Below are 27890 nucleotides of genomic sequence, written 5' to 3' on the forward strand. Positions count from 1 at the left end.
CTCCTCCAGTGTCCTGGTGTACAATCAGCTGACATCTGCTGTCCAATGGCCACTCAGGAAGAAGAGCCTTGCCTGTCATAATGTCCTGCGTGGCTTTGAGCGTCAGGGCTGGAGAGGATGTGAGGTGGAGATCAGTCCGTCCAGTCTGAGACTGAGTGTGGATGTGCAACTCAAACATAAACACAAAAGTCTGTATCCCTGAAGATTGCTTCAATGAGATTTGGCACACAGTGGTACTACATTATTGGGTGGGGTTAAACCAGGGCTCAACATTAACTTTTACAATTGGTTGCCGGGTTGCAGCTTTTGGGTGCCGTTAATAAAAAAATATATGGTCGCAATTCTTCTTAAGGTACTATGTAGTTATAGGTCAACTTAATAATGAAAATTTGACATAAAATAATAAACTTTAATACAGTAACCTAACGAAATTATTTTCTTTAAGTTCCGACATCAACAGCAATATTCAAATATCACTAGTGCAATACATACTTGAAATGTATGTAATTGGGGGTGCACATTTTTTCTTTTCATATTTTTTTATGTTCAGTGATGCAACTGATGGCAACCAAAGGCCAATAATTGCCAGTTTCTCCAAAATTGTGCCAATGGCCACTTGGCAACTGTTACTGTTGAGCCCTGGGTTAAACTGATCACAGTGTCCAGCAGTCTCCCTGGATCCACACTTCATTTTGTAGATCACTCACATTGTGGAGTACCTGTCATCAAACAACAAACAGATAATGTTTAAAAAAAACAATAAACTAAAAAAATCCTATATGACTATAATGTTTGCAAACACTTTACCTGCGCAAAAAAAGCTTTAATCTGATGGATGCTCTGGGCATGATCTGTTCACTTCAAACCACTCATCAATACAGCTGGAAAAAAGAGCAAAGAGGGAGAGATGAGTGACAAATACTCATCAAATCCTCCAAATGTTTGTTTTAGTGGATCTGACGACACCTAGTGGTGTGTTTGATTAATATATGCAGTATTTGTGTTTGAAATGCAATATTTTATAGCTAATCATATACACTGTTATATGTATATGTATTCCAGAAATTAATTGTCGAGAATTTCAAAGAAGCTCAGTCAAATCAAGTGGATATGTTACATTCTTTTTAGTACAGAATTCTCTCTTTATTTGTTCCCTGCTGAGGTGCATCGGAGGAAATGAAACAAAGTGATGCAGCATTCCTCTGAGAGAGCTTCATACCCTTTATGGTAAATACAGAGGCAGGGCAGGCGAGCGATGGTGTCTCCCTGCACCAGATCCTCCAGGCAGATTGCACATTCTCCCGCATCCTTGGTCAGGACGTCCTCTGTAAGACAACAGACACATCACACCACAGGCATCAGTAAAGACTATAGTTCCCTTTCATAACAAAACATTTCAGCCATTAAAAACTGTCTATTCCTACCCTAAAAAAAACATGAGATCAGCATATCAGTTAGCAGATATACAGGGCAGATAGTCTTTTTTATTACCAAGACTAAAATTCTAAAGATCCATTTGTGCTAATCTCAAATTATGAATGAACGTATTTTTTTATGTAAAACAGGGACAATGCACTAAAAACATTAATCTTTGACTTTGAGCCAGGTTATAGCAACACTTGCTAATTTCCGCCTGTAGTCCCTGGAAGAGAGGTTACATACATCGAAAGAAACTGCAGCAAATCATGTTATATATTCCATGTTTGTGTGCATTTGACCTTCATTTAATTCATTCAACACTAAGTTTTGATTGCGTTTTATTTATTTATTTATTATTTATAATATTTTATATTGTACACTTCTAAAAAAATATTTTTTTATACTGTTTATTGGTACTGTCAACTTTGTTGTCTTAAACAAGTATATTGTTTTAAGACCTGTAATTTCATTAAAGAATTAGGGATCTTAATTGTTGTTTTAAAAAATAGAGAGAGAGAGAGAGAGAGAGAGAGAGAGAGAGAGAGAGAGAGAGATATTAGCAATATATATAAGTGATCAGATTTGTATTACTTGTAAATACTGATACTGATATCCATCTCTATTTTTTCCCCCCTTTCTACTTAAAATATAATATTTGCGGGTGTAGGTTGAGGAAAGCCCACAAGGTCAAATCAAAACAGTTTATTGTATGCAGCAATTCAGTGCAATCTTCCCACTAGTTTATGATGTCATGTGTGCAAAGTTCACATCTGGTCCTCCTGGGGGTGGTGCTAGGGGAAAGTTCATGGAGTTCCTCTGGCGACAGTGAAATTCATGGCAATCTGTAGTTGAGGTACATTATGTTGCATTAAATAAAACTGAGGGGTCTTTGTGCAAAACAACTCAGAAATCCAATTGTGCAGCTCCAGCAGCCATGAAGTTCATAATAGCTGACAATGCTCTACTCTCACTTGTTTTAATCAAAATGGTTATCATGGCTGAAGCATTACCAACCATGTGACCATGGAGTAGTCTCTTCTATTCTCATTTTTTGTACAATGTAATGTTTTCAATGGAAACAGCTTTTATTTAGCTGATGGAATTGAGCTTTGTAGCTAATTCTGGCACACTCATTGACTGTCCATTGTTCCTGTTAAATACACAAATAAATGGTTGTAATTAAATGTATATATCGGTATGTATGGTAAGTATGTAATACATCATAATGAAGTAATAAATACAATATACATATATGCATGAATAATAATAATAATGATAAAAGAATAGCCTACTATGATATAGTATAATAATGATGGATGGCGATCTCTGTTTAACAAAGAGTTGAAACCACACTGAATTACCATTCATTGAACCTTTTTCTTTAAACCCCGGTGACTATCTAGACGGCTCAGAAAATAAAGAAAATGCTTCATGAAGCTCCATTTTTTCCATCACCACATACAATGTATGTATTTGTCCATTATCAGGTATTAATGGATGTCGTGGACTCCATTAATTCCTGATTACAGACACCTTGAAGGTCATTAGCCTGCTTATTCTTGCCATGCATTTTGCAATCAAAATTTGAATTTTTACACCTGAGGGGTTGACGAACACCTGGAACCACCATTACCATTGTGTAAGGTTTTCATGCAATGGAACAATTGTTCACTGCTCCAGTGAATAGAATGAACCTTAGATACGACTTGGCAACAGGAGATATTTCCAGTCCATACAGTTAATAGAACCCCAGCTATAAAACGCTTACATTATGCGAAAACAAGATTTAAAGTCAATAACATTGGATAGACTACTACACTCAGTGGTGTAAATAAGATGTTATATTTGCACATGGTAGGTGACCATTAACACATTTTTATTACCCTTTATTTAACCAGGAATATTCCCATTGAGATTTAAAATCTCTTTTCCAAGGGAGTCCTGGCCAAGACAGCAGCATAAACATACAATTTCCACATTTAAAAACAAAACAACACACAACTAAACATGATAAATCATTTTAATGGACAACCTTCAGCCAGCCAGAATTGAGTATTCACCCAGACTATATATAATAAGTGGTAGTAATATAACGTTGTTACCTCATCGTATAAATCATATAAAGCAACATGTATGTGTTAGATATAAACAATTTCACAGTATTAGACAAAAACATTCTAAATGTGTACCAGTTTATTTCCTGTTGCAGTGTGTGGATGACATCAACTGAAAGGAAGTTAACAAGAAACCAGGCCGTTGCCTAGCAATGGAATTCCAATGACAGGGTCTATACTACTACATCTAATAGTAAAAATAGTATGCATAATACACGTGTATTGTTGTAAGTGAATATAAAAAAAAATCTAGTATGTTTCCACTACTACCTTCATCTCCTTTATGCATGCTCAAGTTTTAATCCTGATATTTCCAAAGTATCCCCAAAGGCAGCATTAATGTGTTAGCTCACTTTTAAATCTTTTCCTTTCAGTGTCTACACTCAGTCTGGGTTGTATGGCCACCAGGAAAACTCAACACCTGTGTGCCGTCTGTGTGTCAACAGTTTGTGTGAGTCAGCAGCGGTATCCATCTTTTCCTGCTATGCTGCATAGCACTGATCCAGGTCAAAAGAGGAGTCAGCATGCACACTGCACACCATTAAACCCATCACCTGCAGCAAAACACACAGTCATTAGAACTGGCCTTATGTAACAGTGGATTAACCCACATAGGCTTGGAAAAGCTAGTTATTATGGGCTGCAGCACATGGCGTCTAGCTCAGCTGAGGGGGAAACTGACTGTGAGAGACGGATAATAATACTGATGTAGGGTGCAGATAGTCCCTTTGTAAAAATGTTTGTTTTGGTTGCTGAGCATTATTCTCCACACCCCATCAATAGTTTGGTATTGCAGGATAATGCACACTGGAGCAAAAAAAACTTTTCTATTTCGCAATCATTGCAAAAGAATGATGTGTCACAGACGGTCTTGAGGAGCTGTGATGTTATTTTTTCATGCCAATCATGTGTGCAGGGAGTCAACGGAAGGTCAGCTGGCTTGGCCAGAGAAGAGTCTCTAATGCACATGCAATCAACTTGTTCTGCCAGAAAAAACTTCAGCGAATGTGCCCAGTCAGCAGCTTTGGAATAAATAGGACGCAAACTTGTAATATGCTTTTTTTTGCAAATCATACTGCTTCCCTGGCCAATGTTCATGAGCCATGCTATCCCTGTTTCCAGTCTTTGTGCTAAGCTAGACTAATAACTTCCTGACAGTGATACTAATCTTTCAATCTCACTCTGAGAAAGAAAGCAAATAAACGTATATCCCCTATATCAAGTATGTTTTTCAAGAGTTATTCAATATTTTATTTTGTTAAATTCTTATTCAACATTTAATGTTAAAAGAGCCTAATGTATAACAGAGTTCCCCCTTTTTCCTACCTTAAAGGATGCCAGACCTTTAAGTTTTACTGTCCAGTTGATTGCCCAAAGGCTCTTTAAGATGTTGTAGCTTTTTAATATAATTACTTTGTGACACTATTAATGGTGTATTTGACCTTTAACACACAGAGTATCATGTACCTATGCATTCTGCTTAAGAATACTGATGCTGGCCACTTGATAAAAAATATTTTGACAACACTAAATAACCAGAATACAGTTACAAAATGTGTCCCATTGAGCTTTGACCTCTTTAATGACCCCAACAGGAAGGATAAGGGATAAGCAAAGAGCAGCTTTTACTGCAGCAGGTTGACCTCTGAGCTGTAGTTTGTCTGCGTTTACTAGAATGAACAACCTGGCTCAGACAGTGTCATAAGTCTGTTCCACAGCAGGATATAAATCTGAGACAGAAAAATCTAGGCTCCAGAATACAGTTCTGTGGAAACATACAAAGACGAGGAGAGCTGTGATGTTATATACACATAACAGCTGCTGTTTGTATCTGTCTGTCATGAACCAGGGGGTGTATATATTTAGGGACAAGATGTTTGTGTGTGTGTGTGTGTGTGTGTGTGTGTGTGTGTGTGTGTGTGTGTGTGTGTGTGTGTGTAAGAGAGCTAAAAATAAATAGTATTTCAAGGCCAAACCACAAGTCTTATAGAAGTGAGAAGTGGGGAATTTTCACCTACTGGTAAATCATTTCCTGTTTCTGCTGTGCTGGTTTCCAGCAGCATTCTGACTAGCTGTGTCAATGATCATCAAATGATGTCAGTGACAGATTGCCCCTTGTATGAAGTCGGAAGAAAAATAAAATACATGTTTATATACTGTATCTGTTCTGACAAATTACAATGACGTCTTTAATACTGTACTTGACAAATTTATAAGATTAGACGAGAAGAAACATTACGCAATGTGATGCTGCTTGTTAGAAAAAGACTGTTGATATATTGCACAAGCAGATATGTGTGTGTGTGTGTGTGTGTGTGTGTGTGTGTGTGTGTGTGTGTGTGTGTGTGTGTGTGTGTGTGTGTGTGTGTGTGTGTGTGCGTGTGTCTGTGTAATAATGGAGTGCAGTCCTTGAATGGCTAAAAGCAAACAACTGAGTGGAACATAAACATGCTGATTACAGATCTTCAGGGTCATATGAGTCAATGTGCCTGCCTGTGTGTGTGTGTGAGTGTGTTAAGCATGCAGGCAGACAGGAAAGCCTGAGCAGCTGATTATCATATTAGATTAGCCACAAACACCACAGAGCTGCTGTGATCTCTGGGCTAAGTGACCATGATGTGAACAAACCAAGCCCCCACCAAGGCGACTTTCTGGTTGATCTAATAAGGAAGTGCCAAAAATTGCAGTTCACCTAGTGGCCACTAGGGGCAGGTTTCATAATAGAGCAGTTTCTCATTTTTCACAGCATAATTAAACCTAATTAATCCTGGTACAAAAAAACATTCAAGTCTGTATGATTAGGTCATATCTCTGTGACAACACTGAGGGGGGTGAATATTTTTTACCACCAGGCTAGTTTTTATTTTATTGAAGTTTAAAGTTTATGAATAATTAGGAGCGTGACCTCTTGAGGTATATGTCAGCCAGATGGACGCATCTAACTCCCCCCTACATCACATCAATGCCCTTTTATGGTAAGAGGAAATGAGGCGGAGTCAATGTCTGACAAGATGCGACTCCCATAGGCAAGGACGATTGTTCCTGACTGATGAAGTTGAGAGAATGGACCTCGATTTATAGGCTACAGCCATTTTTTATTAAAGGTTAACATTAAATGTGTTGATTGTTAGCCCTTGTCTTTACACCACATTTATCTACTTAAAGACAGTTAAAAGACACGTGGCTATGGTAAATACAATTAGACAAATGAGTCTACAGCCATGATAGTGGCTCTGTGAGGCTGTGCTTGGCTAAATGCTTACACATCTTAGCTTAGCATGTTAGCATGCTAACATTTCCCGAGTAGCACTAAACATGAAATACAGTTGTGCGATACTTCATTAAAGGCCTTAAAGTGTAATTCCGGCGCAAAATCATTCCATGGTCTTTTTTTCGGCACTTATATACATCAAATAAGCCATCAAGACAGTTTTTTTTTCGTGCAACAACTATTGTCGGAGAAATCTGGGAGAGCTACTAACAGCCTGATGTGGCGAACACTTATTAGCTTGGAGCAGTACGGTGATAGCATTAAAACGGCTTTCTTAACCACTAATACTGCTCAAAATAACACCAAACCTATGCAGTAGCATGATAAGAGTCCCCAGAAATAAAACGAAGCATCAATGGGCTCCTTCCTTTTGGATTGCATTTGGTAATCGACTTGAATGGACTTTACTACGAGAAGAGCTGGTACCAGGGCCAATTGGTAAGTCTTTTAAAAAACTCTCTCTATGTTGTTGGTGCTTAGTTTTATGTGGAGGGATACTTATGCTACTGTCGAGGTTAGGTGTTATTTTGAGCAATATCAGTGCTTTAAAAAGCGTTTTTAATGCCTACACCGCCCCGAGCTAATCAGTGTTAGCCACGTCCAGCTGTTAGCGACTCTCCTGGATTTCTTCGTTAATAGTTGTTACACAAAAAAACTGTCTCAATGGCTTATTTGTCATATATTACTGCCGAAAAAGACCATGGAATGATTGTGCACCGGAATTAAACTTCAAGTATCAACCTGCTGGTGGCACAAATGGAAAGACAAGACCAGTCAGTGGAACACCAAAGTCATTAAGATTTATCCTCTGGGGACCATGAATGGCTGTATAATGTTTCATCTCAATCCTTCCAGAAGTTGTTGATTTATTTCAGCCACATGCCACATTAAGTGTGATTGCTAACAGATACGCTATTAACCTATTTCCCCTCTCATGAATATCCTGATATTGAACATGTGCTATTAAAACAAGATTTGTCTGGATGATTATCCAAATAGTGATTATACTGCATATTCAGAATCTAAACAAATTTCAAAAATCCCATTTACACCTGCTATAAACATGTGATATGCAACATGTGGTATCTTATAAGGAAAAACACATGTACATCCATAAATGCACACTTTAATGGCAATGCTTTATGATCATCCACATCTGGACATGGTCTGGCTTGCATGGAGATCAGATCTCAGCCAAGCCTAAATGCAACCTCCAACAGTTTGGACACATTCTTTAAGAAAAAGTTGAAAGATCACCTTACTAACTGTTTTTCTGCTTTTTATCAACGATAACCCCCTTCTCTTCAAAGTAAAATAAGTGGAGCCCATACAGCAGCATCCCATTCATTGACCTGGGTCTGGGGGTGTTTAGTATAAATGTAATAGACTGTAGGATGGTAGGATTTTGGCTATGGTATGGATTTTGACTCTACCATGTAACCGGCAGAGCAGCTCTGACGTAACCACACAATGCGTGCGGATCCGCCTGTGAGGGAATATTTCCTGGCCAAGTCTTACCTAGTAAGTCATGGCCGTAGTGGCTGATGTTGACTGCTGTCCTCTCTTGCATCTCAGCGCTGGCAGACTTGCTCATCTCGCTTCCTGTAGGCGTGCGGCCACACGCACCGGGAGCCAGCTATATATAGTGGGCTCCCACTCTCTACTTTGCGGAGGAAGGGGTCGCCATATATGAACGTTGTTTGGCAAATCCATGGTTAAATCACCACCACAATGTCTCTTTCTACTTTGAAAAAAATGAAAGGCTGACACAGAAAACCGGCAATTCAAGCTAATAGACAGAGAAGTATTTTTTTTACAACTTTCATAGGGAAGCCTGTGTGTTTACTCTGCAACCAGTGTATATCGGTGTGAAGCAAAAATCTTAATTGGTAAAGCAACTAGTAACCTAATTTATCAGATAAATGTAGTGGCTTAAAGAGTAGAATATTATATAGGTATATAGTAGCATGAAAAGAAAATACTCAAGTAAAAAAACAAGACACTCAAACTTGTATTATACCGGTATATAAATTTAAGAACACACCGTACAGCCCTACCTGGGTCAAACCATATCTGTTCAGTCCACCAGCTCTGCAAACGTAATTTAAAGGCTGATATCTGATCATATATGCTGATCCATTTAAATATGCCTGCATCAGCAGCCATTTTACCAGTGAATCCTCGACCAAAAAAAGATTAGAAATCTTCTTCATACCATGAATGTCTGACTCAAATTTCATGGGAATCTGTTGAGATATCGGTCACTAAGTGGGGCAAAAAAACTTCCATACAAACCAAGACACAAAGTGATGAAAAACGAGTTCTGTAAGGCAGCTGAATACACCAACCCATAAAACTAGTAGGGTGTTTGAACACAGCCCATATGTTTCAAATCTGCGAGACAATCTAAGAAGCTGAAAGAAAAAAAAATCTTGGGACGTAGGTTGAGAGGGACCGAAATGTTAGTTAACTGTGATGCTGAGCAAGAGCATGTGTGGGATCTTCTTTTCTTGAGACCCAAGAAGTTAAAAAGAGAAAATGTGGAGGAAAGTGCGCTGTCTATAATGTTTGACGTGTGTGTATTTGTTCAGTGCACAGGGTCATATTGCAGAAAGAAATAACTTAATTATGAAGGTAATTAAAAACTCAATACACATATAAAACATGGACACACAAGAGATGCGGCTGCTGTACTGTGTTCATACTCTCTGATGGTTTAGGGTCAAGAAAAAGGTTTCACTACTGTTATGTTTCTTTACAGACAGTAAAAGTAAAAAGTAGGTCATCCCTGCTGAGGGGAGAACGCAGGATGAAGTGATTCGTAATAAATGGTCTTAAAACAGACAGAATCCCCACAAGTCTCATCAGATACTGCTTCTTTATTTATTGTCACTGCCGGGTTCAATCTTTGTATACATCAAATATTCTATTTCATTCTTTTATTTTAACTTCTGAACTATTTCCTCTACTTATATGATTTTCTTTTTATATTGTATGAGCATTGTTAGAGGGAGCCTGAGAATAAAGAGTTCATTGGAGTTGTTGGGCAAAATAAGGAACTTTGAATTCCCAGCCAGAGGTTAGCCTTTGCACTTTACTTGCTTTTTATCAGTAAGTATGCACAGACACAGAACTGCAACATGAGCGGCATTGTTCACACACTGTCCTGTGTACCTGACTGGAGTATGTGTAAAGTATATCCACTGGAGACAGATCAGGGCGGAATCATTCCTAGTTAACACCAGAGTATCTTTCCTGTTTCGCACAATGTAAACATAGCAACACCCAAGGAGGTTTCTGTGTAGTTTTTATGTTGAAATCACCACTGTAGAAGCCATCGTGGTGTAAGCACCATTAGTTTCTCCACAGAACTTTCCGTCGTTCTTGTCATTTGTTCAAAATCTGCTGCTGACCTTGCTTCACACACCCTCAAATACTCTATATCGCATCTTGCATACCGCTGATATCTGCGGACGCGCACAAACATATTCTGCTTATAGGGACGCAGTGCTGAATCAGCATAACACTGTCAGAATCATAATCGACAGTTAGAAAAAAAAAAAGGTATTGTCTTTTTATTCCATTTGTTCTTCTTCATTGTAAAATCCTGGTGCCTTTATTACCCACAATTCAACTCCACTGCAGTTGGGTTGGAGATTCAGGAGGGTTTTGCCACCTTCCACTGGTGAGCTTCACTATGTTTTTGTTTTTCAATTTCAAATCAAAATCCTGACACCCTTGGATTTGACAAACCCTGATTGTGTCACACTGCCTCTTACTGATACATCAGCAAATATTTCGGCTGGCCTGGCACTCAAGGGCAAAGGCTAGAGGGGTTTAGTAAAGGTAAACCCACTCAGCAGAGTGATGTCACATTAACCATGGTTGTGATGTCATTAAAAACACAATAGTATATCAGATCATTGATGAATAAAGAAGAAGCTGTCCCCAGGCAACCACAGTGTCTACAGTTTGGGAAATACTACAGCAAGATTACACAAGATTTCACATGAAAGCACACTGCAAACAGAGGAACAAGTTACATAACCAGAAAGCTGTGATTGTCTAGTTTCATGGAAAGGTTAGTCAGTTTTCCAGCAGTGATAATAATCTCCAGGATAATTATAAGCCTGTTGGAGGGACGAAGGTGCCATTATAACACATCCTTCTTATCTGTTTCTATTACTTTTTATTTGTTTCAATGTGACAGCACTGTTTTTGTTTTAAACATCCCCATAATGCAGTAAAATATTGTATATAGTGATAGTTTTATTTGACAGATCTTTATTGATGTTATAGTTTAATTTGCTCACCGATTGTTCTGCAGCTACACAATTTTCTCACATGCTGACCAGGCTTGCCTGGCGTTTTCTTCTTTATATTAGTAGATTAACAAGAAACAGAGCCCTACCGTTATATGTCACTCTGGGTTTGGTTAAACACAAGACCAGGTGAAGATCCATCTCATCTGAGGACACAAACTTGGAGCACACGGGGCACTTGAAGCCTGGAAGAAATTAAGGAAATACACAAACAATGAATAAGAGAATAATGCGCTCAATATCATTATCTATACTATTTCTTATCAAAGTTAAATTGAATAACAGGCTGAAACAACAATACAGTGGCAAACAGAATTATCAAGTTGTCTTTTCTTTGCAGCACTTTGTGTTTTTGGAGTGCATTACCAGTGAACATGTGTGAGTTTGTACAGTAGGATGAAAGTAGCACTGTTCTTTTTCTGTCTCGCTGCAGCAGCTATTACTACCCATTTCTGGTATTCATTGCAAATATAGGATACATAACACAACACCACCAGTGGATTTTACCTAAGAAAGCCCCACAAGACACAACGTAACAGCAGATAATGTCGTTGCAATGGATTACTATCAAACAGTGATATTACGGAAAAAGCCGTTTATTCAGCCCAGAATGATCCTGATTATCATAGAAGAAGACAAGTACTCGTGCCAGTTGGCCAGTAGGTGAATTTACAACAAGGTTGACAGGGAACTAAAACAGTAAGTTGAGAGATGCTAGAACATGAGGGAAAACTGTAAAGTTAGGGGATAATTATCTATGGGGTTTTCTACAAGTGACTAATCCCACACACATTTACAATTTGATCCATTATTAATATAAAAGATCATAGAGGAGCTTTAAGGATTCTAACGTTGTAACAGTTTTCAAAAGCTAGTAGGAAATTACCTTGCCTGGGTTCAGTACTGACACCAGTGTTCACAGCTAAACAGATGTTGCTTTCCTACTATAAGTTCTTTCACCATAACATCATATCAATCAGTGATATAAGCAGAAATATTCATATGAAAGGTCACAGACAATTATTAAATGATGATCCAAATATTATCCTCGCTAAATGTTTCCAGTTACACTGCTGGTTGTAATTATCCCTTTGTTTCAATTTGTATCACAATTATGTGGTCACGATCTCTGACATGGCCGCAAATCCTGCCCTTTGTCAAAGATTACCTACATAGCAACCCTCATTCATCATCCAACAGCTGTTAGCATACAGCTCTGCAGCAGCAGGACGCAGAATATCACGAATCACCGACAGGTGACAGACGCGTGTACTGTTTGGTGTATATGGAGCTTTTTACAATGGTAAAATATATCTACATGCTGTGGTACTGATGGGATTAATAGATTAGTACAGCTAGAAGCAGGTGATCCACTGCTTGTCTGACCTATTTAAGTGAATCACAATGGTCACATGCTCACGCAGGAGGCCATCTCTCATGATCTCCTAGCCATCTGCTGACAATCAGGAAAGTGTAGTCTAGGTGTATTTATCTGCAAGAGGGATGAGGATGAATTCCAGTTCTGCACGACTCCACAAGTCACTCTGAAAAATGCTAATAAGCCAAAACTGAGCGCTCCCTGTGAGGCTGCGATGACTCATCCAATAAAGTGTATGGGATGTTCTCTCCAGGAAATTAAAATGCTGTGTCTGTCTGAGGTCATATCTGCTCTTGGTAGCATTAAAACTCTATTTTTCCTAGAATCACTCGCACAAGCTGAAATATGCAAACAAAAATGAAAAAAAGTGTTCTTTATAACTCTGGAGCAATGTACAATATATCTTTCAGTTCTCTCTTATTTTATTGCCCCTGGTGGGATCAAAACAAATTAATTAACTTAATTAAGACAACAAAGTAGCATTATCATAAAAATATGCTGCCTTGAGGGTATAGATGCTGAAAGTTGCACATTTCTAAAACAATACTAAAGAAAGGTGGAAATGTTAAAATGATGACATAATACATTTTTCTTTCTTTTTCTATTATTTATAGTTTCCTTCTCTTCATGCAAACAAACAAAAACACCTAATCTGATGGGGAGAGTCATCAGTCATTATGGTCTGATAAAAGCATGGGGACAAAACATGTTGATGGACAAAAAGGACCTTTTAACTTGATTGGAGAGAACAGTTTCTTATTGTCTTTGATGTCAGTAAGAAGAGGAAGAACAAAAGAAGAAGAACCATAAGTATGACACTGTTGTCATAAGAAAAGGTCAGTTAGGATGTTTTTTGTGGTTTCATTTCAGACACTTCTGATTTTCGCTGCAAACAACGCAAACATCTCATACCACTCTGTGCAACATTGTTATAAATGCAGTAACCTTATAGTGGTGGCGCATCATCTGCTCTGTGGGTACACGTTTACTGTCCAGAACAATTAATGTGTACATATTTGCATGCTTGCCATTAATGTCCAACACTGTAAATGTTGTTAGACACATCTACAAGTACATGGAAGGTCACTGTTGAACAAAGCTGCATGCTTTGTTCAAACTTTTACAGTGACTGCAGGTGCAGTTGTGTTGTTGATTTCTTCTACTCACTTTCTAGTTCTTGTCCTCTTTCAAAAATTCATTGGCAATTAGTTTTTGAAGCAGGTGGATGAGGTAGTGATTGGGTCATGTGACCAAAGAGCCTATCCATGCATGTGCAGGTTTTTGGAGAGGCTTGTAAAGGTGTATGTTTGCGGGTGTGCGTGCAAGAGTGAGAGGATCGGTGCTAGAACCGTGCAATGGGCTTTTGGGTGTTGGGCATGGTGCTAACCAATTCTGTTAGAAAAGCTAAAAAGAGCTGCCAAACAAGCATCAGACCTTTAGTAGATTCGTCACTCAAGGGAACTCTCCAGTAAATGTAATTACCACCCTGGTGAAAGCCTGCTTGAAGACAGGGATGCAAATGAGAATCTACTTGGGCCAAAACCATGCTTGGGCCAGATCCAGATTTATGAGACATCTGAAGCAAGAAAAGTCTGCAGTTAGATGACCAAGCACTACCTTGATATCCCAGGAATAATTGACTTGAGACCCAAATGAGGACGGTCTCTGGAGGTCAAGTGATGAATGATGGATCTGCTCTCCTCAGGCTCCTTCAGCCAAAAGACAAATCAAGGGAATCAGAAATGACTTGGCACAGAACTGTGATGGATAAGCTAGCCAAGAAGAACTTAAGTTAGGTTGAGGCTCAACATCTGAAGCTCAATATCTTGCCAAGGTTAGGGATCAATGGAAGGAGCTTACAATGCCCTTATTTGCCGCAGGAGACTGAGAATTAGGTGAGAAAGTTATCTCAACATAAGGCCAAATAAACAGTAGGTACGCAAAAATGATCAGCATTCCGCACCTCTTACCAAGCCTTATTACAGGCATACTGTAGGGATAAATAAGAAACATTGTTTGCTAGTCTGTTGTGTAACATTTTGTGGTGCTCCGTAGTGATTGATTGTATAACTAATGCGGGCATCCCTTCATCGATTTGGCTACGTCAAAACAATTCTCAAGATGTGTCTGGTTGCTTAACTGGTGGAAATCCAACAACGAAGGATACATCGATGCTCCTAGAAGTTAATCTGTGAAGAAAGCTGCAGAGTTCATCGAAAATCCCGATCATTCTAAGCTGCAGTGTGGGAGATCATCTGGGTACTAAAAATGTCAAAGTATAGTGGCCCTGGGGCACTCAGTGAAGTTTGTAGTTTCAGCATCTGATTTGTGTTGTGCCTGGGCTGACCTCACTGTATTAAGTTGGGTGAGGGTTTTTTTTGTACTGTAAAGCATAGCCCTGTTCAAGTTTTCTGGCACGAGTCTTAGAGGCCCCATAGAAATCTAAAAAGCTGGGTGAATCTTAAAAGGAGATACAACATGATATATCTATATCTTGCCTCCTTTTATATTTTATATTTACCTTTTATATTGTATATTTTTGGTGGTTTCTGGAGCCTTGCAACGGAATTTCGTTTGTATACATGAAAATGTGTGTGAATGACAATAAAGTTTGTCTAAGTCTAAGTCTAAGTCTAAGTCTAAGTCTAACATGTCACACATGACAGCGCAGACTTCTGATGATTCTGTCTTTCACTGGGTAAGCTAGAAAATATGATAGTGTCAAGCAGATCAACTTCTTGTGATGACAGTCATAGTATGACAGTTACTGGCAGTGAAAAGTCAATTCCATCTCTAGCCACTTAACCAAAAGAATTAGCTTCTGGATAATAATGAATGAGACAAGGTTATGCACATGGCAGCTGGGTCCCTTATACAGCTGGCCCTAGTTTAACTACTGCTGTCGGGTAACACTTTCTATGAAAAGTCTATTATAGGATAGTTCATATTAAAAATGCATTCATAATATTGGTGACTACACTCATATACACACATAATGCTTTCTAATGTTTTATAAATGTGACTTGTAATGATAAGTTCAAGTAATAAAACAAGGTTGTCTGATGGGGTTTATAATACATTATGACTACCTAGATTACTCACCTATACACACAATCAACTATAGTCCTTTTTAATGGAATTCCATTTCTAAGCAACAGCCGTGGTGCTTGTTAACTCCCTGTCTGTTGATGACATTCACTGCAACAGGAAATAAACAAGGACACATTTAGAATGTTTATGTTCACATCTTTGCAAAGGTCTTTATTATGCTATAATAGTCCATGTAGTATCATACTTGTATGTGTTAGGTAAAGTGAAGTACATAGTGATGCATCTATAACAATGCATGCTTTATCTAATGTTCATTGTTATTGGTAAATGAAATGTAATACATTTTCATGAAAGATCTCAGCTGACCTCCGCGGAGAGCTGTGTGCTGATGCCACGGAGAGAAGCCAAACACCTTTCATCTGCACACACTGTCCACAGCACCATGACACAGAGCTGGATTTAAATCAGATAAATTCCAAATATCCTTTTAAAGCAAATGTGTCTACCAAGCCCCCACCACAGCACACATTTTCCTGGTTGATCCAATATGAAAGTGCCAAAAATTGCAGTTTGCCTAGTGGCCACTATGGGCGGGTTTCATAATAGAGCAATTTCTCATTGACCCCCATGTTAAATAGGCCGTTTTCACAGCATAATTAAACCTAATTAAGCCCTGGTACCAAAGAACATTTCTAGTCAGTATGTTTAGGTCATATCTCTGTGACAACACTGAGGGGGGTGAATCTTTTTGTACCAGGCTAGTTTTTACTTTATTGGAGTTTAAAGTTAAACTATATACTATACTATAATTAGGGGCGCGACCTCTTGAGGTATACGTCAGTCAGATGGACGTATCTAACCCCCCCCCCCCCATGTCACATCAATGCCCTTTTATGGTAAGAGGAAATGAGACGGAGTCAAAGTCTGACAAGATGCCGATTCCCATAAGTGAGTATGATTAGATCAAGTTGAGAGAATGGACCTCGACGTAGAGGCTATGTCCATTTTTAATACAATCTATGTCTACACATGGCATAGTGCCAATTAGTTTTACTTCAGGAAATTCCACCACAAATTGTCACTGGAATCATCCTAAAATCAATTATTTTGTCCTGCATCATATTCACTGTGCTGACAAAGACCATCGTGACACACACTGCCCAAAGTTCTTCTGAAAGAGCTGCAAAGCAAGCTGACAGCCACCTGGCCACAGCATAAAAACGTTACACACTGTTAACCAAGATTCTTCAGTTTTGACTATATAAGCACCCTATCACTGCTCCCCATCCAATCTGCTGTTTGGAGACCATCCCAGGGTAGCGGGTTCATTATCGACTGCCCTTAACTCAGCTTTCCTTAGCCTGAATCAGCAAATTCTGGACTCTATGCTATTAAATGGGATTTATGAATCGATCAGTTCAGTAATCATCCATAAGCCTGGCCACACTTCAACAGACAACAGGCAATTGCAGTCACTTTAATCCCCACAGGGCAGGCAAATTCTCAAGTTGAAAATTGCCTGGGACAAGGAGTAGGGTAGGTCTTTCAGAGGGCAGACATCAATCACCTCCTCTATTCCTCTTTCTGCAGTGCCATGTGTGCTGACAATTTGGCAGCATTCAGACTCTTCACTACATAGGAAAGTCAGGTTCTTGTCCAGGAAGGGAACACCATTAATATTTTTAGGCAGTTCCAATGAATTATTCTTTGTTTTCTGCCCTTGATTTTCATTCATGACACTTTATCTGAACCCCTAGTTAAAAATCAAAAATGAGGATTTTCCTCTTTGCCAAAGCTGACTTTTGGTTTGTTTGGTTGAAAAGGCTACCGTCGATTGCCAGTGGCGGGCCATATCAGTTGTAGGTAATAAACATGTGGAGCCCTATTTTCATGACCCAGCAACAACCAATCAGCCAAAGAGCGCAATTTATACTTGGAGATGCGTAGCAGTAATGCAATATTGCTTAAAACGTAACCTTTAGTAAAAGCCGAAAGGTAAGTCTCACTAGATTGGAAACAGGATCCTAAATGAATTTGTCAATTAATGGTGTCCATACTGAATTCAGATTTAATAAGATGCTATAGATTCCCAGCTGGGAGGCAGCAGAGCTGAATCAATTCAGGAGACAACTGAGGGTCATCCTATTGATAACTGAGCTGAGAACCGTTTGCCCTGTTAATGAATGTATAATTTATATTAATGGCACCTTCATTCCACCAGTCCTCGAGAGGGTAGAAGAAGGATGAAGAGGGTTGGAGAGGCCAGCAACAACAGGAGTATAAATAAATGGGAAAATGGGTTAATGATAACAGGCCTGCCTTCTACCTACGTCGGTGTGTCTCTCCATCTCTCCCTCTGTAAATATTAGCAACACACACAAACGCAGAGCACCAGAAGGCTGCGGTGAAAAGACCAAAAATATCCCATTCAAGTAAGGTGATCTAATAACACCTTTCATTGCAATCCAACACTGTCACCTCAAAAATGACCAAAACAACAATGACAATAAAAAAAGAGCATAAGAACTTTAACCAGAATCAGAGTGTTTTCGATTACAACATAATGCATAGATGTTCTTATAATTATGCCCTCCCTGTGGTTAAGCCAATTTTTAAAAACCTCTGGGAGCAAGTTGACGTTAAGGACAATACAAGGTCTTATAATATTTCAAAATCAATCCAGGATACATAGCTTAAAGTTAAAGTTATGGATTTTAAGCAATTGTCAACATTTTGGTACATAAGCTTATATGATTATTTTTTTTGAGAGAAGATGGATACCTCATCTCTGTTATTAAGTATTGAGCTGGAGTTAGTGGTTAGGATGTGTATTAGTAAGCTCACTTATTAATACGTTGTATCTTGTTTATCTAACTGGTGCACAAACATATATATAAAAACAAGTTGTTTTCTAAGAGGGCGTTACATGCTGTTACTATTTCTTGGCAAACAACATCCAGGTGGAGTGACTGAACAGCTTCCCGTAGTGTTCTCTGATGTCTGTGCTGGTACTGGCCTGTGCAGAGTCCTTCACATGCTCCAGTAGAAGACGCTTCACAGAAGTGCTGGGTGGTTAGATTCATTGTTTTCTGTAGAGATGTTCCGATACCATTTTTCCCCGTCCTGATGCCAGTGTATGACTGTGATAGGACTGCTATCATTGCTGTATGGCCTGGCTCAGGTTATACAAATAGAACATAAAAGCCACAGAACTTTCTTTTATTATCTATTTTGGCAGTCAGTCATAATGGAATTAAAGCACAAATAAATAAAAGTACTTTAAACTGAGTTTTTGGTGGTGGTGGTGGTGGGGTGCTAAATTACGTGGCATCAGATTTATTCAAAGACTTGCATCCTCACCAATACCCGACAAACAACAACACATAAGTAATGCAAAAGTAGTTGATTTTGGATTGTTATCTGGTGTGACTACAAGGTTAGCAGTGGGGTAACCATAGAGGAATCAAGCATTCCTATATTACTATATTCACCTTAAACTTCTATGGACTTTCCACTGTCTCCACAAATCGTAGTGGTCAGTAACAGTGACAGTAACGGTTTTACCAGGTGGTGTGTACTGTTAATCATTTGCCATCTGAGACTCAGCAGATGGACTACGCTTAAAAAAAACAGTAAGGAGTGGTTAAAACAGCAGACAGCTGGCAAACAAACCATAGGCTTTAAGTGCCTGCTGACTGGCTCTTTATGCTGTGCATGTGGACAGGGCACGGCTCTGTAAGTGTTGCCACAACAGGCACCAGAAACAATCACACAGGGTAAACTTAGCCTAGTTAATCTGGAAAATACACTACCCTTAGTGTTTTTACTTTGACTGTGTGTGTGTGGTAGGTTTGGTCTTATCAGCAGGAGGGCTGTGCTGACGGCGTCTGTAGTGGAACGCGCTGAAATAGTTCAAAGCAGCTGACTGATAATCAAAAACTAGGGTAGGTCATAATTCATAGTTCCTCACAACAGCACTGTGCTCTCATAACTACTATCACTTTAATTCTAACACAAGATCAAACTCTCTCTTGTGTACACCATTGTGTGATTAAGTGTACATGAGACACGGAAGCTGTATGCATGACAGAGGGTTGGTGATATGTTGAAAATGCTGGGGAAGATACTATGAAAACGTAGCTTGAATCTTCACTGATTAATGTTTTATTTTAACAATGGATCAAAAGTCAAATGAAGTTGCTCCGTGTAGTGAGAGACACTGACAGTGATGAACCTACAGAGCATTGTCACTTAACTCATCATTTTGGTTTTCAAACACGCGGCTTTAACACACTTAGGGATGAAACGGTTAATAATAACGGTTTAATGAAAAACAACGGTAAAATTACTGACAGTAAATATTTTCAGCATCAACAGAAGTAAGTTTTCAACCTTATACAGTCTTAATATATTACTGACGGCTGCGCTGAACATACAGAGCTTTGGGTTAAGTCTATTCATTGTGTTGCTGTAAGACACACATTTCAGTAATTAGACTGATCCCAAACTAGTTGCACTAAGTGATAAGCTAACTGGCTAGCACCCATAGCTTCCTTGTATTCTTGTAAATGTTCAGGTAACGTGGTTCAATGTGATTTTATACCATTATAAGAGAGGCCATTATTACCTTTTGTGTTTAAAACTGATGTAGAGAAGATGCAGATTTAAGTTACAGTCCTTAAATGCTTATATAATGCTGGATATAAGAAATAACTCATATATTCATGCATTTGTTTATTTGTGTTTATTATTATCTCAAAAACTGTACGTGCACCGACAAGCTAATTCTCTGTACTGCTTGTATTAACTATTACTCTGGTAGTAAAAGACTTAAATTAACTAATGAGCGTAAGACCAGAGCCCTGTAGTGGCCACAATCACGTCTCACTAACCAGTTTCAGGGGTCGTATCCCCAACAGCGCCAGATCCCAACATAAGTAATTTAAGGAGGATAAAGGATATCTCTAAAGGATACCCTCCTATAGAACAGGGCTATATCGTGTCCTTTAATTAAACAAAATAAATAGCCTTATGTTAATTATCTTATTTACATGACGGCATGCCTTCCTGCCCCCCCCCAAAAAAGCTGCAAACCTAGGGGAAACACTGAAGACTTTTTATTTCCGGTGAGATTGGACAACCTATCGTATGGTCCAGTACAACAGAGATCTTAAGGCACCATATTCTAAAACCATCTGCCCCCACACCTTTACAGCGCCAATATTGTTGGAAACCACTCTGACCATTTTTGTAACTTTCCAAAACAGACAATGAATCCCACTTTGCCAAATGTGCAGAGGTGAGAAAACATGCCTCAACTTACAAAAGGAGGAACAAGCAGAAAACCCAAATTTTAAAACATCTATTCAGAAACCTGCAGATGAGTCACAGCTGCTATGTCCACGCAGTGAGACACCGAGACACATCTGCTGCGGTATTCCAATGAAGGGACTCAGCGGCAGAGATTAGGAGAGCAGGTCAGGTAGCCACTGACTTATCTCATCAGGGAAGATTTTAGCTAACCTGGACTGACTCGGCCACAAACACCATTATGACTCAGCCCTGTGGTACACCAACCCCTGAAAACTCACACAGAGGGTCCAGGTTTAAAAATCACAGCATCCTTGTTAATAAATGATAATAATCTTTGACAACTCTGATCTGGATTTACCTTTTTGCACAAAACAAAACCCATCCTCAGTTTGCAGGTGGACTGCATCAGCATGCCTCTTTGCATAAAGAGAGAGTAGAAACAGACAGCTGCTGATTTTCATCAAAGGGAATAAAAAAGTGCAGCTACTGGTGGGAGAACCAAAAAACCCCCCACGATTTATACAAATACATTTGTCACAGCTTGATCTCATGGGAAATTTCAACTTATTTCTATGAAAAGAAAGGCAATCTTTTTGTCACTGTTTGATAATGTGGTAACTTCCAACAGCTTTGCAGGAGGACACCTTCTCTTGTTAGCTTAGCTGTAGTTGTTTCTACTATTTATATCGCTCTCGTATATTAACTGCCATAACATGTAAGTCGTATTCACATTGCTATAGATATTATTATAGTTGCTGTTACTTTTGTGGTTGCTCGCATCTCTGGGATTGTCTGTCTGTCTGTCTCTCTCTTTCACTCTTTTTCTTTCTCCCCAACCGGTCAAGACAGATGGTTGTCCTCCATAGAGCTGGGTCTGTTCAACGTTCCTGCCTGTAATAAGGAAGATTTTTGTGCCACTTTGTGCACAAGATTGCTTGATTAATACTGTATATAATAACTATAATATATTAATAACTATTATTAAATATAGTATGACTTGTTGCTGCTCATGGGGGAATTGTTGGGTCTCTGTAAATTATAAATATGTCAGAGTGTGGACTTTACCTATTCTATATGTAAAGTGTTTTGAGATAACTTTGTTATGATTTGGCACTGTAAATAAAATTGAATTGAAGAGAATTGGTTGTAACAGAAGTCATAACTCTCCTCATGTGTTTAACAGTACCACAGTATAAAATGTAGTATTGTAAAACTCATATTTCTGCATTATCACATAGACCTTAATACAAGTGCATATACAGATTAATCGTTTAGTTATCCTAAATACTAATGTGGAATTACGCATTATGACACACATTCCCAAACCAATTCAAGAAATCAATGTACAGTATTGACCTGCACTAATAATGTATAGTGTATTACCAGGTATCATTATTGTTTTGCTAAATTAATAGTTAAGGCGTATTAACACCAGAAGTGGAACAGCGAAAGTGTTAACTGTAATCTGCGTCATCAGCAAACTTGATGATGTGGCCACAATCATGTGTGTATAGGGAGCACGGCGGAGGGCTCAGGACACATCCTGTGTTGATGGCGAGGAGGATGAGGTGTGGCTGCCGGACCGCACCATCTGAGGTTTGCCCTCGTCAGGAAGTTCCAGATCCAGCTGCACAGGGTGTAGTTGAGTCCCCGGTTTTCGAGCTCTGTGACAACTCAGGAGGGGATGATTGTGTTAAACGTGGAGCTGTAGTCCGCAAGCAGCATTTTACCATAATTCTCCGTCCCAGTGTCCATGCAGGCAAAGGCAGTATGGATGAGGTGTTTTATTGCATGGTCTGTCAATCTCTTCAAACTGTATGCAAACTATAGTGGGTCCAAGGTTGAGGGTAGTGAAGAGTCATGAACCCTATTCATACGGGATTAGTTGAATGTGGGGACGTGGGGGAAAATAGTCTTACCTCAGGAAGTTTGTACTGTAAATGGCCAATTTGCACGGGATTAAGAAATCCCTGTATTCTACCTGGAATGCTTCTTCAAGCGCCTCCATGCTCAAAGAAATGTGGAAACTACGTATTGACAGGATATGACGGTATATCAACATATGTTTTTACAGAGGGTCATATTCGGATGGGACTAGTTTTACCTGAGGTATCATTTCCAGACCTTTTTTTTTTACAGAAAGTGAAAATCACCACAATTTTTGCTGTCATTCTCCAGAATAATTACTGACATGGCGCATTCCAACGGGACTAAAACCTCTGGTAAAAATAACCTTAACCCCGAGTCCCCAAGTCCGAACAGGGCTTTATACATAGACAGCTGGAATGAGGTGTCTTTGGTACCACCATTTGATGAGGTGTGGAAATAACGGACTGGGTGATGAAGAGGTTGAAGGTTACCGTGAACTCCGTTACCAGGTGGTCAGCGCAGGCTCTGATAACACGCCCCGATAACATGTCCGTCCGTTGTTAATCTGTGTGTGTGTGTGTGTGTGTGTGTGTGTGTGTGTGTGTGTGTGTGTGTGTGTGTGTGTGTGTGTGTGTGTGTGTGTGTGTGTGTGTGTGTTATCATTGAAAAATCGGATCCTGGAGACAACAGGTACAGGTGTGTAGTTGTAGGTCAAGTTCGAAAATAGGTATAAGTCGAGTGAGGGGGTCGGTTCGGACAAGGGTGGTGTAATGGTAGGGGTAGGAAGTAGAGAAGCCACGGCCCCTGTAACACTACTTTATCAAACCTTTGCCCCAGCTATAATTACTTTTTCACAGGGTAACATCAACTGAATAGATGAGCTGCAGGTGGCCCCACGTCCCTCAAAGGTTCCTGAATCTAATTTCTTATTCTGGCCAAGTATGAGCACATCCATGATATCAAAGAAACTGCAGCAATTTAAAACCTGATTGCTGAGCTGTTAACACCCTCTGTGATAGGAAGCTTTATCCTATTCAAATCACAGCACAAACATAAAGGTGGTTACAGACTTTGGACTATCGCATCATCTCGATGCACACACAGGCTGCTTGTGCAGGAAATGAAGTCCATGGCTGGTATCATTACCTTACCTACATTTGAAAAAAATCCAGAGTTCAACCCAGACCCTTTTGTAGCAGCCTGGGGACATAGTGTACATTTCCAGAGATATTTATTTTGTGCATGTACTGTCACAGAGCACTTGCTGTTTATTTTCAGTTGTCTTGCTGCAAAAGGTGTAGGGTTTAATCTATCTCCTTCACAAAAAACTAAATTTATCTAGCGGAACCTGTGGGTGAGGAGGTTAAAGCGAGTGGGCGTTGTCAAAAGTAGTGCTACAGAGAAGATAGCAAGACTGCCTGGTGAAGGAGAAGCCTCTTCTAAAGGGGCAGATTGGGAACCAAATCGTCAAAACGCACGCTTGTGCCATCCGATACGATCAACAGATAACGATCATAGCCTTTTTAGTTAGATAACAGAGAAAAAGACAATCTACGTTAGACTAATAGACTGTAAGTCAAACAGAAAAACAGTCACTAAAGAACGTATAGTATTGTTGTGACGTCATGGTGAATTATCGTATACCACTAGGGGATAGTGAACCAACATTTTCCTGTATGTCAAGTGGGCAACCACTGCACAACACTTTATCACGCACGCACGCACGCACGCACGCACGCACGCACGCACGCACGCACGCACACACACACACACACAGTGAAATACAGACTTGATATACCGTTAATCTGTTTTTTTGTGGGGGAATTGATTGGTGCAGGTAAACCCTAATCTGTATTTTTCAGGCGTCCGTGCATCATCAGCCCTCAGCACACTTCAGTGAACAAATTGACATTTAAGTTTGTTGTTGTCTTGAATGTTACGAAGCTGCTCTGCTGTATTTTTATCCGACTTTTGAGGCTGTCCAATCTAAAACTGTTTAAATTAGGCTCCAAGACCATTAACAGAGAGAACACCACACCATCTGCTAACGCAACCTGCACACACACACACACACACACACACACACACTTCATCCATAAACTATTATAAGGGGATGAAACTTAACTAGTTGAGTTAATTATTAGCGTCTGTCTGCTAAGTCACACTCACACACATGTTTACACACAATATTGACGGCCTGTGTACACAACCTGCCGTATAAGTGTGTACTGTGCATGCATGTGTGTTTGTTTTAATAAATACACCCACTTGTATGCACATTGATATGAATAACTTACCACATTTTTTTAAAGTACTTATATATGATAATGAACTTAGAAATGGCAGCTAGTAGCAATGATAATGCTAATGTAGACTATTAAAAAAGTAGATATGAGCAGTGAGTGACCCCAAAACATTGACCCGCAGCACAGATTTAAGGCACAGCCTGCAGTGTAAACGGGCAAAACATCACAGACCGTGTCAACATATCAATGTTAAGATCAAGCTCTGTTTTCTACGCCCCTTGTGTGGACTTACCTCACTGTTGGAGTTGTTCAGAAACCCTCTAGTCACTATATTAAGTGAATATTTGGACTTGGAATTGCTGTCACATTCAATAACAGAGTCATACTTATTTCATTCTACAAAACATTTGGTAACAGTTAGGACATGACACAACTGATATTAAGCTCTGACAGTCTATGTATGCCTGACAAATGGAAAGCAATGGAAATATGTGCCTTGTATTCCTGCGTTTGCTCTCTCTCTCTCTCAGTGCAATTGTATGTAAAATAATGTAATAAATATGAAGAGTGAACAATAAATGCTGCCAGATATATCTCAAATATCAAATCAGCCATTTAATCACCATATTACGCCTCATTTAAGCAACAATTATTGGCGACTCAGTAAAAGATGAATATATTTACATCATAAAATACATTTATATTCACTGGTGATACGACTTTTCTGTGAATTCTTTGATTTGGAAACTGTCCAGCAGCTTTTTGTCACTTCTCCCTGCTGCCACCAACTGCTCTCATCCACATTTCAGGCGAGGCTACATCTAAGAAAAGCCTATTGTCTTCTTCAAGTGCCTTTTTCTTTTTACTTTCCTCTGTGAGTAAACACTTTCCACCACTTGAGTTTAACACGAAAATACAAGACGCAGGACAACCGACCAGCCATAGCAGAAAGCCGAATCGATAGTCTACTTGAGGCAAAATCCTTGACTTCCCTTCCAAACGGTTGTCACGGCTGATCAATGAACTCAACAAGAAGACGTTCACAAGGAGACTAATTCTGTTTATGTTAATGTTTGGCTCGACTCGCATTTGTGAGTCATGATCCCCGCACATGAATGGCAATTAAACCAGCAGGTGCACAGATTTATTTTTAAATAGCTTGTTCTTTCAAAAGGAAATATTCACACATCCAATCATCTCAGGTGCAGTAACGTTGAATGTATCACTCATGTCTGGCACACTTCTCTTTCTGGGCATCACAGTTTATTGATCCCAACGTCAACATCAGGACACAAATAGCTTTGTTCTAGAACTGTTAGTTCGAGCTAATGTTTTATCACAATACGATTCTGTTCAATTCAATTGAAGGGCCTGTGATCGATCACCTACATATACAGTATATCAACTCCCAAATGAAACTAAATTATGATTTGACAATTTTATTACCAAGCTTTTTCAGACATTTAAACAAAAATCTATTATTCTATTATAACTTTTTTAAATGAACACACGTATCTATCGATTTATATTGGATCATTGATCATAGATTTGATATATCCATCCAGATCAATGTATTTTTACTCCTACCTAATGTAATGGAAATGGTGGTTCAAGAAAGTTAATTAATGAAGGAGCCTTTATTTTGTTTACAAACGTTGATTGAATTTGGGACAAGACAACAGCAACCCACCATGCCCCTGCTTTGCCCAGGTAAAGTTCAGATTTTTCCCCCTTTAATGCCCACATTTGTTTCCAGATGTGGCCTGTTTAAAGGCCCCATCTTCTTATCATTTTAATAGAAAGTAGGCTGTGCACACATTTGAGTAACACTTCGTTTTCACATTCATGTTCCAGAGCTCATGCTCACTTTGCTGCTTTGAAATCAGTTGCAACCTTCATCATCAATGAACTATATGAAACACTGGTTTAATGCAGATCCCTTGCAGAATAAAGAAACACATGTGCACTGCACTAACATGTAGGTAACATTTGTAACACTAACTCGTCCTAAACGATCTACCGAGCCCTTCTGTAAACAACCATGCGTCAGTGTCACTACAGTTCAGTGAACCTCTGAGCTGCAGCAACACTGTGCCCTCTTACCTCCGAACAGATGAGGCGAGAGGTGTGCTGGGAGGGATCCTATTAACAGCCGGGGACCTTCGTGCCCTGCGCCTGAGCGCTCCCTGTCCGCCTCCTCCGGGCTACTGCCGCCGGACTCCTGGGAGCTGTAGGCTCCGCTGCTGTTCGGAATGTTGATACCGGACTGAGGTCTGGTCCCGGACCCTCCGGAGCCCCCCGCGGACCTGGCCCTTGCTCCAATGTGCTGGCCGGTGCTCGACGAGGCTCCGGACGCGCTGTACGCGTGGTACCGCACACCCCCGGCTGTGAGCCTGCTATTACTGCCGTTACTGCTGGACGTGCTGGAGGGAAGGTCCGAGCCAGAGTAGGCTCTGGTCCGTCCGTTAGCAGCTGGGTTAGCGGTCGGGTTGCTCTGCTTTGCCCCCATGTTATCCTCCAGTGACTCGGCTTTGTAATATTAAAGAGCCGCTCTATGAGCCACTGCGGGACAGTGCGCCAGATTTACCGCCTGAGAGAGGCGGCTTTACAGGACACACACACGTAACGTTACTGGAAGCAAAGAAAAGCAGAACAAACTCTAGCGTCGCTATGACTCCGTCGACATCAGGGGAAAAGACAGTTAGTTAAAGTTGAACCGGCCAGCTGTGTGAAAGCTAAAGGTGGGTGTGAAACTTTAGAAGCCGTCACCATTGTATCCCGTCCGGTAATAGTTGTGGCTGCGCCGCTGCAGGTAACGTGGGTCCTTATCTTCGTATTTGAGTCGCCGCCGTGGACCAGCTGAGCTCCGACCGCTGCTTCCTCCTCAGTGTCCACCCCGCCATGGCT

General features: G+C 39.8%; 1 protein-coding gene across 1 annotated transcript; it reads right to left on the reverse strand.

Moving 5' to 3' along the window:
• Window positions 1-809: 809 nt before the first annotated feature.
• znrf2b (zinc and ring finger 2b) lies at window positions 810-27508 on the reverse strand. The gene is made up of 4 exons (XM_083918980.1): window positions 27087-27508; window positions 11216-11311; window positions 1220-1325; window positions 810-881 (listed from the first exon to the last, which is right to left on the reverse strand). Exons 1-4 carry the CDS (start codon window positions 27490-27492, stop codon window positions 824-826), a joined length of 666 nt encoding a protein of 221 aa, XP_083775106.1. The 5' UTR covers window positions 27493-27508; the 3' UTR covers window positions 810-823.
• Between the last annotated feature and the right edge of the window lie 382 nt (window positions 27509-27890).

Source organism: Echiichthys vipera (assembly GCF_963691815.1).
Source record: "Echiichthys vipera genome assembly, chromosome: 8".
Lineage (NCBI taxonomy): Eukaryota > Metazoa > Chordata > Actinopteri > Perciformes > Trachinidae > Echiichthys > Echiichthys vipera.